Raw genomic sequence first — 14,534 nt, 5'->3', positions numbered from 1 at the left:
TAATTAAATGGATGTATAAAAATGTAACAAGTATCATTTCTTACACGTAAGTGCATTTTGTGATTTTATCGTATAATCCTTAACTAGATAATAAGCTTCCTAGTACATCTAACTTGTGTGTGGAACCGTAACGGCTGTAATGACTGGTTGAGATACTTTCACATGTCGCCTGGTAACCACATTGTAACATGTTCCGCCTAGTTTCACAGGAAGTGACTAAGAATCAGTTTATATCGTGGCAGTTATATTGCAGTATGATAACTTGCAATATCTCTGTAAACGTATTACGTAAGAAAATTCAACAAGCTGGTTTCAGAAACATTTAAATTGATGATTAATTTCTTGTCACTACAGTTGCGCAATGTAATTAAAATCGTCGAAATATCACGAGCAATTAAGAATACAATACACTCAGAAAAATGAGTTTTACTTGTTGTAAAATAAAGCTCAACTTCGAACAAATTCCTCGTGTAAATAACAAACGCAAAGGATAAGGTAACGCAGAACTTTACAAGAGGCCGAGTTAATAATTTAATGTTTATTCTGCTAAGACAGCACAGTGTAAAAAAAAGGAAACATAATAATTATATACAAGAGTATCATTAATATCGATTGCCATCAGACTATCGTCAATGCAGGTCGAAACCAAGTTCATGACCGCCACCGAATCCACCATGTCCGCCTCCGAAACCGCCTCCGCCATAGCTGCCGCCTCCGCCAAAGCCACCGCCGCCGCCGCCGCCACCTCCGTGACCGCCTTCATGCACCAGGACCGGATACGATTCCTTTACGACGACCGGAACCTTGACCGGATAGGGCAATTCCTTTTCCACGGGGTAAGGTACTTTATATGGTACGGTATATGGAACAGGCACCTTGATGGGTATCTTTATGGGCACCTTGACGGGTACTGGAACCGGTTTCTCCACCGGGATTGGTACAGTCTTCTCTACTGGAACCGGATAAGGCTTTGGTACGTGATACGGTATCGGGTTGTCCACCGGAATCTTCACCGGCACGTGTACAGGCACTGGTACGCTTTTCTCGACGGTGTAGGGCACCGGAACTGGCACCGAGACCTCGCGATGGATCGTGATGCCGGAAATTCTTCCACCATCGCCGCCGCCGCCGCCGCCGCCGCTACCGCCGCCGCCTCCACCAAAACCGCCGCCGAAATCACCACCGCCGTAGCCACCGAAATCGTGGCCGCCGAAACCACCGCCGCCGCCAAAGCCACCACCATGGCCCAGACTCAGTTCCAGTCCGCGTTTGCTCTTGGCATCCTTTGACTCGGCCCCTTTGCTGTCGGACTTCTTGGTCTCAGTGGCCAGAGCCACCGTCGCCACAAGGGCGAGGAGCACGAGGATCTGCGAATAAATGTGTGTTAATTGCGGTCCTACATGGTCAAGGTTTAGATTAGCTTGGTTAACTTGGGAAGCTTTGAAGATCTCGCTGGAGTTCACAAAAATTTCACGCATATAAATGATTCGACAATACAAGAAATGGAAACAAAGAAAATTTCAAGAAAAGCATGATGTACAACAAAATTAAATTATAGTCTGTCATAAACATCAAACATTTTGAGCAAATATTGCAAGATAAAAATATAATCAGTATATTAAAACATCTAATATCGTATTCTATTTAAAGTAAATTTATGAAAATTTCACTCTTGTAATGGAACAAAGAATCGCACCGTAATCTCTAGAATTTTAACACTGTATGTGATGGTGTGAGAAACCAACACTATTATCTCACACCGTCAATAATACTAAATCCCGACGCGTTCCTCATTTATCGCGCGCATAATTCCGTGCATAATCCTCCGCCGTGCGAGATACCCTAAAGATACCCTTGTCAGAGCCCTATTTACGCGCCGCTGTGCCAGCAGCGCATGCTCACCTGCGAAGTGCTCATGGTAGCCTTCGGGAGTGCACACTGAAGTTGCATCGTGCCAATCAGCAGCATATATACCGGCACTTTCGCCGTGCTCGCTGGCCCACTCCCCGGAAAATCGCTCGTCCAACGCCGGAACGCCAGCTTTAAGGTGGTCCGATTGTGCTGCTATCCCGCACAAAACCGTTCAACATTAAGCCGTTTTCCCACGGGCTACCGCTTGGCGAGGTTGATTACTACCGGATGCCCGGATACGGGCCGCGTAACGTCGCCGCCCCGTCGCTCGTTTCAACTAGTACCAATCGTTATCCCCTCACCAAGGAAGAACCGCAATTCAAAAGTGCGGAATTGATCCGACTCTTTCGCGTGCCCGTCTTAATCCGCGCTTTCTGTCTTTCTTTCACTTTTACATCAGAACCGTTATAAGCGGACTCGATTTGCTTTTTTTTTTGCACCTCGCGTAAATTTTATTGGACATAACGGTGATCGTAGCTCTTAGCGCATTACACAATGCATCGCTATTCACTGTATAAATAGAGACAATTAGGAAATTCGACGATGTACAAGCAAAGTAATAAATGATATACTACAAGTTGGTGTGTCATTATCAATCGCGATAGTAGGCAATCTCACAGAAAAATATAATATTAAAGATACAATTTCAAAAAATTGCTTAAAATCCGTATTTGCTTTAATATTATAATTATCATGAAAGTCTTAAGGAAGCTGTAAGACATAACAGGTTTTAGCGTCCAAGCTTTCGCCTAAGATATAAGTGGATGGTAATATGATGGGGAATGTTCGAATTAATTTGACGGCGTGTAATCGGCGATCTTAAATTTAATTCTACGATCTTCACGTACACACACTTTCGATAAACATTTTATTAGCACTCATAAAGTATCACTCGAGATTTAAAACATAACTTTTATCGATAAATTCTGTTTATCAAGCAATTAACCTCTGCGACTAGGAAGAAACTTTGACATCGCATAATTCTCGCCAAAATTAAACCATGTTATACTATTTCGGACAATGAAATTTACGTTTGCGTGCAGAAATTGAAATCTTTCTCAATCAATTCACGGCCGATTTTAAGCAAGCTCGATTTCGACGTAAATTAAATAATAAGAAGATTCATAAGCGTGACTAAACCCATAGAGAAACGATGTACATACAAAACGATGTAACAATTAGACTTTCTCCATGTGACATGTACATTATATATCCCGGCATCATGGTCGATGGTTATTTAATTAAAAAATAAATTTGCAATACACAAAGGAAGTTGCCAAGAAATTGCAACTAATGTTTAATTACGCCTAATGCGGTCGACGTTACACACGTTGGTGACCATGAAAGAGACGTGAAAATTTGCATTTCAACACATCGTGACGCAATCAACGTGTTGTTTTTTCAATCACTTTCGCCAAGTTTTAGTAGTAATATTTTTTGTTCACCTAGTAATACTTTTAAAGGAATCGAAGGTCTAAACTGGCAATCGACCGCGTCGTTAATAACGTAACACCTGAATCACCCGATGTCGAAATGAAGTCGACATTTTTCTCATTTCTTTGACACTATATGCTTTGATTTTAATATACAGTTATCAGATCTTATAAAGACATATACCACCGCTTTAAGCCATTGACGCAGTAACTTTTTATTGAAACTACTTTCATAATTGATTCATGGATACTTTGGCATTAAGCTCAATTTTTACTCATATCATTTCCAAGTGACATTTTATTGACAGGTGAACCAATGTAATTCTAGGTAAACATGTTCTGATGACATCTTTGCAAAAGGTCTCACTTGCATACGATATTTTATTTGAAAATGATTACTACACAAGGAATATGCAATTATATTTGTTCAATTATACTGATCGTATAATTATAGGCTAGATATGTGCGCGATATACGTATCAAACAAATATTTACATTTCGTACAGACTATCGCAAAGTTTCAACATTGCCGAGCATTTACATTATTTAGTAAACAATAGTATTGATTATTTAATGCATCGGTCACAGATTTCGTTTAATGAGAATAGGCTCATTACAAAATCATTTAACCGAGTTACTTTTATTTGATATGTTGTACTCTCTCGACTAAAACGGGCGCGATAATTAAACATATTGCACATGATGTGGGATACGATGTGGTAATCTTCACTTCTCTCTCTGTTTAATTATTAAAATCATGGCCCATTTTATATATCTTTATTACGCTTTATTATGCTTTACTCGTAACATAAATTTAATTTCCTCTTTTCTAAACTACCATAATTCATTAACGAAGTAATTATAAAAAAGTTAAGATTATAGTATATCTTCAATTTGTACATTTTTCTTAGTACACTCTAGTTTGATAAATAAAAAAAAAATACACGAGTGAAAGAGAGAGTCAATTATCAATTTTTTATTGACTCGTTTCTTTGGCCGCCCAATAAAGCATTTTATATTCAGTACAATCTTTAAAATAGCCTACTTATAATTTTATTTATAGGCGTCCATAACTTACGCAAGCAGTTTTTGCCGCTGTTACCTACGTTCTTCTTAAATGGTCAGCTTGTAATTTTAAAGATTAAACTGCGTCCTATCTCTTTCTAAGAGTAATACATAAACGCTTTTTCGACGCATAATTTAATAATTGAAATAAATGGAAAAATTCGCAATTTCCCAAAGATTGATAAATGTTCATAAAATTAACCATGCGTAAAATATACATGTTCATTAACCGTAACACGTGAACGCAGTGAAAAAAAAAAAGTAAATCGAATACAAGCAAAAGTAAAAATTTATGAACCTACAATCGCCAGATAGACACGCGAGGCGTGTCCCAGAATATCCACCTTCGAAGAAAAATCTAACTAAGCTCTCAAAAAAAAGGTTGTCAAAATAATTAAAATTCCCTTTTATCTTTCCAGGGTGCAAATTACATTTGTGTTCGATGGGCGATGTCACGGAGTGGGAAGGATGTAACTAGAAAACGGCTTGATAAACACCTTGAGCGAGAACATCTATCCATATATTCATGAGAGCCGCAGTCTGGCCGACTCCAAAGCCTTTCCCATTATTGCATAAGGTTACGCTTGTGGTCGGTGAAGCAGAAATGCAGACTACGCGAAAATCCCACTACCGACGACGTTCGTCCGCACTGTCGTCTCGTAACGCGCGAGAATCCACTGGTGCACTTAGGGCGCATTTATACGCCACCGTCGCCACCCTCTTCTGCGGTCTAAAGTTCAAGTGACTCGAACTTCGAGAAAAAAAATTCTGCGGAGATAAGGGTCGCCAATTGAAAGTTTGCATCAGAATTCTCAGAGATGGCTTCCCGCAAAATCAATTAACGTTTACGCGGACGAGACTACTGCTTGAAAAAATATCGCTGGTTAAATTAATGACGTCGACTCTGCGATTCTAATGAACTTTGGCAGAGGAAAGATACACTACATGCAGACATTTACGTTGACATTAGACACGGGTGCTCACGTGCAGGGGATTAATCTGCATACGAGCACAGATGAGGTCGGCTTGCGATGTCGTCGTGAGATCAAAAGCGATTTTCGTGATTTTGTGAAAAAGTTTTCTAAATAAGATTTGTGGAGAGGACGTGCGATTTGTCAAAATTTACATAATTGCGGCCTCATAAATATCGGGAGATTGGTAGAAAGTGTACGATCATACACCGGGATCGCCAACTTCGATACGAGCACGTATCGTTTGCATTATATCCGGCAAATATAATCGGTCAGCTTACTTCACCAAGTTCCGTATACGTAATGATATTACAATCGTCCGAACGAAAAAAAAAAACCGACTGAAGTTTTCACCACGATAGATTTAATCTGATATTCCTACAGCGAGCTCAACAGTTTCCTGACGTTATTCTTGCTGCAGGAAGACTTTCGAGCAAATAACTTCGCAATTAAAATCGCGCTGCTCGTATATGTAATTCAGAACGTAATAACATTTTACGCAAAGCCACTTATGACACAATAAGTGCACAGAGAAGTTTAACCTGAGAAAGAATTAACTATAGCGTTACGTGAAGATTCTGTGCATCGCAAACAAAAACGTCCATGAACTGTCGTAAAGTTGAACCTTTCGTAATAAGATTATTTTAATCGAATGTTGTTTAATATGTCATTTCTATACACACATTAATCCTATCCAAACATTTTATTATTACTGATTTAATATTATATATGCGCGCATAATGACATTAGTGCGTAAAATTAATTTATTAATATGAATAACATAAATAAATAACGTTAAATTTATATTACATGTATTATGCAAACATGTAATATATTGAAATAAGTTTAAAGCGCAGCAATCGGTAACTTTCAATCAATTTGTACAGGTCTGTCGTTGTTGCTGTTCGATAAAAACATATACATTGATAGCCGGTTTAGAGTAGAAATGACCGCAGAAAATTAGCCATCTCGGCACCAGCGCGTGTCATTAGTTTTGAATTCAATGAATTAGACTTGTGGCTTCAGAAATTAATAGCTAGTCGTCATGCACGCTCGCGCAATTGTCGATTAGCCAGAAGCGATGTTTCAGCTAATTAACTGCCTACATTCTATAGTATAATTTTTTTCGTTATCACTCGACGTAGCAATAAATACCTTCCGAGAGAACATTTCAAATGCGAAAAATTCGTGGTAAATGTACTAATTAATTTTTAATAAGTTGCTACCGAGAGACTCTCATATGAGAAAACTGTTGAAAGGAATAAAACCGAAGTTTTCCGATGTGCCCAAAATCGTCGATTGACGGATTTCGTAATCGTGTCGGAAAACAGCAGCGCGAGCAGATTGTGGTCTCCAGTGAATCACTATAAATTCATCGAAACGATTTAATCCTCGGGTATAGGTCAAGTGGAAACTATCGCATACATCCCACCCTCGATTTTCGTTGCAGTTCGATCGACGGTCAATCAAAAGGGAGGGAAACCTCTCGAAACACTCCCTATCCCGCCAGAAGTCAAATCAATATTTTCGGATTCAAATATGGAAATCCAAATTCAAATGTATGGAAATTTATTCGTATCGATAACCCTGATAAACCATGGATACGCGAGTATTCTAATACCCTTCGAACCGAGATCGAGATACAAAGTCATTCCGAGATTAACTGTGCCCGCGGGAACTACGTGTGATAAACCAAAAATCGTGCCGCCATCACCAAGCAAAACCGAGTTTCTACGTTTCGCAGCGAAAACCATTTCCGGTATGCAAGAATTTTATCCGACCGCGTTAACGAGTTCCAACAACTTCTTATTAAAGCGGCATAGCGGCCAACATCTTCGAATCATTCTCTCTAATTTCACGGCTGGTGACGACGGCTCTTCTTCTCGGCGACAAATGTCGCGGCACACGAAACTGTAGAAAAGAGATAATACGTTGAACATAGCATGCTATGACTATGGAAATAAGACGAGTATATTAAGTTTGAACAAGTTGAGACTGAATGTAAATGTTTCAATGCGTTCATATATCCGTAAAGTGAAAAAAAAAAGTTAAAAACACTTTCGTTGTCAAAAAATTTCAATTCTCTCTTCTTGGATTAATTAAGCTTTTAATATTTATGAGCTCTCGAAAAGAGCTCGCAGAACACAAAAAAAGATCGATCAAACTGATTAATAAAAAATTTATGTGTAATATTTAATGTTTACCCTTATTTATTTTAATGTATCCGATTTTCAATTAAGATTTTTATAACACGTAATCATGAAACGTATTAACAAAGCAAAAATAGATACTGATTGAAATATGAAGAATTACATAAAAAGTTTTTTTTTTGATAAAGGAATATATAAAATATCTATTTTACGTATCAAGTACATATTTTTTATAAAATGTTAAAATATCCTAAGATAACATATCATACACATTAACAAACTATAATAAATTTTATTTTGTATGATTAATGTTTCAAGTTTAGTAGTAGATAAAGTAATCGTTAAAATAAAAGTAATTGAGAAAATAATTAAGAGAATTTGTCATCAATGAATGAATTATTTCTACTGTGCCTTACCATCACTGAGAAAAGTTTATGCGAGAAGTTCACGCAAGCGTATCAAATAGTACGGATCTTTTTCGATTTTTGTTACAGAGACGCGTTTCTACTTCGAATTAAACGGACTCGAAAACGCGACGAGACGGTTAAGAAAAAAAGCAATGAGAAAATAGACGCGAAGACAAAGGGAGACGAAGAAAAGGAGACGTCGTCCACAGTGCGTTGTCTTCCTTTCCTCCTGTTAACTTCCTACCCGTCGACAATTTCATCGGCACGCTCGAGTTGCCCAGCAGACACGCCGTTGCGTCCCCTATAAAAGCGAGGGTAGACCATGGCGGTACCAGTGTGCTCACTGCCGATCAACATGAACAGCACCGACAAGCTGAAAGTGAGTAGCTCCAACAAGATAGCCGCTCGAATCGCTTGTAGAAACCCGATCCGTACTTAGCAGTCTGTAACGTGTTGTAGGCGCAGTCTCTCATTCTCAAGCGGCCTATTTTTTCATAAATATGAATAGGCTTAAAAGCAAATTTTGACTTGCAAATTTGTCGTATGCCAAACTCGAAATTATTAAAAATTTCATTTCTTGGGTACTTCGTTCTTTTCAAAACCATTGATAAAACATAAATTATATTTCCAAAAATTTTAGTGAAGTTATATAATATAATTATACATACTATAATTATACATAATATAATTATACATACTTCGAATCTGTCTAATAATAATTTATCTAATAATTTATTCCAAATTTGTCAATATCTTAATTAAAAAGTTTTTTTAAAAATATTTTCTCAAATCATTAATCCCACAAAAAATTATCAAAACAAATTACAATAAAAGAGAGAAGCCTTATATATCTACGTCACGTATACTCATAAATCTTACACAATAATACTTATAAAACAATTTATAAGATCAAAGATGCTCATCCGTTTCCTTACTTTCGACAGGTAATACTCCTATGCGGCCTAGTATTATCGGTCGTAGCCGAAGAGGCGAAGAAGACCGAATCTAGCGCTAAGCCCAAGGATGAAAAATCGAAGCGTGGACTGGAGCTAAGTCTGGGTGATCACGGTGGTTTTGGGGGCGGTTTCGGCGGCCATGATTTCGGCGGTGGATTCGGAGGCGGTGGACTCGGAGGCGGAGGTGGATTTGGTGGTGGCCACGAAATAATCTCTACCGATCACATCAAGGCGGTTACGGTCACGAAGCACGTGCCAGTACCGCATCCGTATCCGGTGGAGGTCACGAAGCACGTGCCCTATCCGGTAAAGGTGCCAGTCAAAGTACCTGTCGACCGTCCGTACCCGGTCCACGTACCGAAACCTTACCCAGTGGAGGTCACGAAGCACGTGCCCTATCCAGTGGAGAAGCCAGTGCCCTTCCCGGTCAAGGTACCCATAAAAGTGCCCATCAAGGTACCCTATCCGGTCAAGGTACCAGTCAAGGTCCCGGTCGAAGTGTCGAAACCAGTGCCCTACCCGGTCAAGGTACCTGTAGTCGTCAAAGAGCCTTATCCCGTAGTCGTTAAGAGTCATCACGACGAGGGTGGTTTCGGCGGCGGTGATATCGGCGGATTCGGCGGCCACGACTTTGGCGGTCACGACTTTGGCGGCGGTGATTTCGGCGGACATTATTGAGAAAATGAGCGTATGAGAAGAAACGAAGATTTCATCGTCTTCCCCTTTTTTGTTTGACGGCTCGCGGCCCAAGAGACCAAGAGATGTTCGAAGGATCGATCGTCGAAGGATCGAGGAACGACCGGCAAAAGTTGCCACATCGTTAATTAATAGAAGTCAATACGATGCGTAAATATTGTATTCTTCGTGATCCAATCCTCGAATTGTACTATACACCCCGTAAATGTAAAAAATAAATAAAGTATTTTTTTTTTACATAACGACTGCTTACGAAACATTCGAATTGTTGGGAGGGTTGGGGGAGGAAGCGGTAGAGAAACGTATTAACCGGACACGTTATGCGATTATGAGGAATTGCGAGGAAACTTTCACTCTTCGATATTACGTGAGTTGCGCCAAGAAAGATACACCTGTTTCACCACAAGCGGCATATACGTACCGCATAGAAAAAGCGTCACTCATATAGGAATCGTTAAAGTAAACGAACGGCCGCGTCGGCGGAAGGGGAAGGCGTAAAACGTAAATGTCAGTATGCGAAAATTGCAGTAAATATCCGTGAATATCCTCTCGCCTCTCTCCCTAGGAGATTAATCTCGTAGACTTTCGACACACGCATTACGCGCTATCGTGCGCGACGTATGCGCATATTGCGCCACAAGGAATCAGCCCGGCACGACTAATGTAAGTTGTTAAGCCGCCAATTGCGTCGTTCGATTTTTCAGGGCTGCACCGATCGCTTCGACGATCATTCCTGGGACGCGGTGGAAAGTGTATAAAAATCGGAAAGGGCACGTTGCCATACAGTTGCGCGATTTTGAAACGCTATTTACGCATAAACGCGTTTACGACATCTGTCCGACGTTATCAAAATTTATGGATCTGTCGATGTTTTAGTTTATTTCGCTTTTATTTCACATGCGAATATATTCTAATTAAGCGTAACGTATTCTGAAATACATGATTTTTTAAAATTCTATTACACGCACACATATATTTCTCATGTAAACTGGTGTGAAAGTTAAATAAATGCTTTTAATATACGCATCAGAAGCAGTCTATCAATCGTAAAATATTAAGCCTATCACTTAATTTCATTTAATACTATATTTTATCGATTGATCGTAAATATGTTCGTACCTTCGAGATATCTGGAAAATGCGCATAAATTAATAAACGACAGTAAATTAACTGCAGTCTTAGTTGTGCATTTCTCAATCTAATCTGACCTGATTGCTAATCTAATTAGCCTATGAGAGATATAACTAGATTTACTCCGAACGTAAATCGGCATCATTGGAATTAATAGAGACTTCCTCACATTCTTTTCCGTGAAAATACTCTAGGCAAATAATGTTGCCGCTGTACTCACTTTTTGTTTTCAGATTTTGTATCATCTTTAAATTTTCCTTACGTTATGCACACAGAAAAATATACATACAGTGCAAATAATAATTGCTTTTGTTTTCAAAAGGTCATGTACCCGCTCATGTACAATTATCATAAGTTTATTACAATCATCAAATTTTTTCAGAACATATTTTGAAAATATATTCCTAAGTAAGAATTTAATACTTCAATCAACAGCATTAAATTGAAACAAATTTATTTATTATATAAAATCACTTCCGATCAGTTTTATAAATGTTCTTCAAGAGAAAATTAATTTTTGTGTTAAGTATTGTATATTAACGAATTTTTTTAAAATTTGTGACAAGCAAGACTCGATAAAATAACCGTTACAACTTATTTAATATAGAAAATATATAAAATAGGTTCCGAAAACTTATTTAAAATATTAAATAAGAAACACATCAGAAGCTATTTAAAATAATTAAGACTAAATAATTACTTCATTTCTTCTATATTTTAAATATATTATTTAAATATGAGCGAGCTCTGATAATAAGTATACTTTCAGATTATTATCAAGAAAATATTCTTTGTTAAAGAATGAAAGAAAAAAAATCGTTACTTAAAAAAAAGAAAGTAAATTGAGTAATTATTTTTCTTAACAATAGAATAATATTTTTCTGTGTGTGTTCATCTCACGTATACAGGGTGTTTCTGAAATAACGCCCACTAATTTCGCAATAATTAACGAGATATTAATCTCTAAACATTGCCGAATAAACAGATAAAATCAATGTATAAGACAATTTTAAGATATCTTTCGGTGTTCTTTGTCAGATATTTTAAAGATGTTTCTTAAAAAATTCTTAAAAATATGTCTTATATGTCGATTTTGTACATTTTGCTCATTGAGTAACTAAAAAAAAATATTGTGAAAACTATCAAATGGTAGAGGACTTTTCGATTCAGTTTTTTTACTTTATTAGAAATAGCACTGTATGATTAATGGGCATTATTTCAGAAACATCTTGTACAGCTAGGATAACTCTGTAGTAATCAGTCAGGACGCAGACCTAATTGCCTCCCACGGTTATAGACCTGTATCTCAACTATACAAGTTCCTTCACATACGTGCATCTTATGTACAATTATGTACATTATATACAATCCATCCTACGCGCAGCAGCGTGATACGTCCCGGCGATAATGTGTCTCATTAATACGTTGGATAAACCGAGCCGACTCGAGAGATATTGAACGCCATCGTCGTCATCGCGGCTCGTTCTCGCGGCACTCTTCCTTTTCTCCAGCCTCTTACTTTCGTCGTTCCGATATCGTATGATCGGATAGCAGCGTCGTTTCACCACACCCTGGTCTCGTTTCCGCATGCTCGGTCCGCTTCCGCACATACTAGACTAGAAACTGAAAGCGACTAGCGCGAGCTACCTTAAAATCCACACGAGTAATCTTAAAATCCAAGGAAGTCGAGGAACTCCTGGGACAAGAGAGACCGTCACGCTTGCTTGTTACGTATACATCGAGAAATGCATCATCTAATGCAATTTGGTGAAATTATGGGGAAGACGATGACATGCCTTTGTTTAGATGCCGCAACAAGCGGTACTTTCATTGTAGACGAATTATATACCTTATTAATATTGTTATTATTATTATTATTATTAGGCGTTAGGAACTCGAAAGCTCATTGCCGCAAATACCAAATCCCGCCACTGTTCCCGTCCCTGAGCAAGATCCCTCCATTTGTAACCCTCGTACCCCATTTCGTTAAGGTCCATTCTAATATTATCTTCCCATCTACGTCTTGGTCTACCCAATGGTCTATTAATATTGTTACGGTCGCAAAAATTGATTAGTCATAGAACGGCAACGCGTTCAATATCGTCTATGTAATCGATTAGACAAACGTGAAGATTGACAAACATCGTTCAATAAGACTGACAGACATCGAGTGAAGTCTTGACTAAATTTATCTTCTTGCGAGTGTGCAAAAGTGTTACACGCTCGAGACGCGATCGGTCGATGAGCAAATCTCGGGTTATCTAACACGTGCGTGCCAGGTAATCATAGTTAATAGCCTAGGAAGTTCGCGCGTAAAAGGAAAGAGAGATTTCTTCGATTAGTCGCATGTGCATACAGGAATAAACGGGGATGTACACGTTACGTTTATAAACATTCGGCATAGTCGACGCAGGATTATATAATAAGTATCTCTAATAAATCCACGCAGTGACTACGCTATTCCGTTTAACCGTGACGTAATCTTCTTTAACAAACGGCGGACCATTCAAGAAAAGCGCATAATTGCTGTTTCTCAGAGATTGTAAAAGCTGTAATAGTAATCCTAAGATCTAGAATTTTCTATTAACGTATACAGTTAAAAAGTGTACCATTATCAAACTATTATCTTTTATCTTCCAAATGAAATATGCTTATAAAGGATTTTTCATTAAATTGCCTAACATTATTAGTCATTTCTCAATTATATTTCATTTCGAGTGCGATAATACTCAAGTAAAGTCGCATTGCATGCGCCTTGACATCTCAATTGCACAACAAACAACACGTTACGTTTTGAGAAATTGTGGTTTAATACCAGCATTAATCTCGGTTACGAACATCTGCTTCGGAACTCGGAAAAGGCACCAGGATGGAAAGTAACGGGGATGTTGATGTCGATGATATTAATTCACGATTGTCGAAGATAACGTTACGTCAAGTAGTTTCCCATTGCGTTAGGCGTAACCAGAGGCACAATATACATTTATGATGTAAATGCGGTGCGGAACTGTGATTTTACGTCGTGATTTTAGTGTGAACGCGCGACCTCCGGCCGTTCCTTTTTACGGACGTTCGTTACGTCGCGACCGTGCCGCTAATAAGATTCCAGACGGCGATCTTATCGCGCTCAATTAGAGAAATCTCGTGGGCGGAGAGGCGACGCGGCTGAGTGAGGCAGAAAACGATGGTCGTTGCGCTCTATGCACTTTCGCGATATTTCCTTATTTTTTCGCGAAAAATGCATCGCCTAAAGCTGATATTATGCTGTGTATGGTTGCAAATTGACAACATAAGTATTAGTATGAGTGTAAGTTTAATGTAAAAAAAAAACGTTACTTCATAAAAATAATGCATTACCGTTCACATTTTGTAACTCGTTATATTTTATCGTTATTATATATACTACAGAGATTTTCAGTATTGGTAGTAACTATTGCAATGCAGCCTAAGATATACGAGTATCTAAAGTACAAAATATTTTTCAATATTTAAATTTCTATTATAAAATAACTGCTAGATAAATTAAAAATAATACGATTTATTAATTCTATACAGCACTTTTTATCCCAGAAATGTTCCTATGACCGTTTTCAGAACGTTGAGACATTCTCAGGATGTTCATTAAAATGTTCTTAAAAATCTGTGCTATACAAGAAATAGTTATAAAAATAATATAAAATAGTTAGTTATAAAAATAGTAAGAAATTAAAGTAACGGCTAAATTCATCATTGTTATTGTAAAAATATAGTGACGTTACTGTTCAAATAGAAAAAGTAAATAATCGTTACTGAAAAAACAAAAACAGTAACGGCA

General features: G+C 38.0%; 3 protein-coding genes across 3 annotated transcripts in view; 2 read left to right on the top strand and 1 right to left on the bottom strand.

Annotated features, from left to right (window-relative positions):
• Positions 1–525: 525 nt before the first annotated feature.
• On the bottom strand, positions 526–1,968 carry LOC108748873 (probable H/ACA ribonucleoprotein complex subunit 1). Its single transcript, XM_018487261.1, has 2 exons — positions 1,903–1,968; positions 526–1,367 (listed from the first exon to the last, which is right to left on the bottom strand). The coding sequence occupies exons 1-2, from the start codon at positions 1,966–1,968 to the stop codon at positions 630–632; spliced, it is 804 nt and encodes a 267-aa protein (XP_018342763.1). The 3' UTR covers positions 526–629.
• Positions 1,969–8,259: 6,291 nt separating this feature from the next.
• On the top strand, positions 8,260–9,831 carry LOC108748858 (H/ACA ribonucleoprotein complex subunit 1-like). The gene is made up of 2 exons (XM_018487229.1): positions 8,260–8,316; positions 8,882–9,831. The coding sequence occupies exons 1-2, from the start codon at positions 8,260–8,262 to the stop codon at positions 9,569–9,571; spliced, it is 747 nt and encodes a 248-aa protein (XP_018342731.1). The 3' UTR covers positions 9,572–9,831.
• A 3,148-nt stretch (positions 9,832–12,979) lies between these two features.
• The window catches only part of LOC108748907, an 11,535-nt gene continuing 9,980 nt past the window's right edge, over positions 12,980–14,534 (top strand). Inside the window, exon 1 of the mRNA XM_018487324.1 lies at positions 12,980–12,999. The gene's annotated coding sequence lies outside the window, so the exon portion shown is untranslated. The remainder of the gene's footprint in view (positions 13,000–14,534) is intronic.

The sequence above is a fragment of the Trachymyrmex septentrionalis genome, unplaced genomic scaffold (assembly GCF_001594115.1).
Source record: "Trachymyrmex septentrionalis isolate Tsep2-gDNA-1 unplaced genomic scaffold, Tsep1.0 scaffold25, whole genome shotgun sequence".
Classification (NCBI taxonomy): Eukaryota; Metazoa; Arthropoda; class Insecta; order Hymenoptera; family Formicidae; genus Trachymyrmex; species Trachymyrmex septentrionalis.
The sequence above is the reverse complement of the archived record's forward strand: the minus strand, read 5'-3'. Positions and strand labels throughout refer to the sequence as shown.

Coding starts and splice junctions, on each gene's coding strand:
- LOC108748873 (XM_018487261.1), bottom strand. CDS start 1,968: ATGCTGCTGATTGGCACGATGCAACTTCAGTGTGCACTCCCGAAGGCT. Junction 1,368..1,902: donor CTACCATGAGCACTTCGCAG/GTGAGCATGCGC, acceptor ATTTATTCGCAG/ATCCTCGTGCTCCTCGCCCT.
- LOC108748858 (XM_018487229.1), top strand. CDS start 8,260: ATGGCGGTACCAGTGTGCTCACTGCCGATCAACATGAACAGCACCGAC. Junction 8,317..8,881: donor ACAGCACCGACAAGCTGAAA/GTGAGTAGCTCC, acceptor TACTTTCGACAG/GTAATACTCCTATGCGGCCT.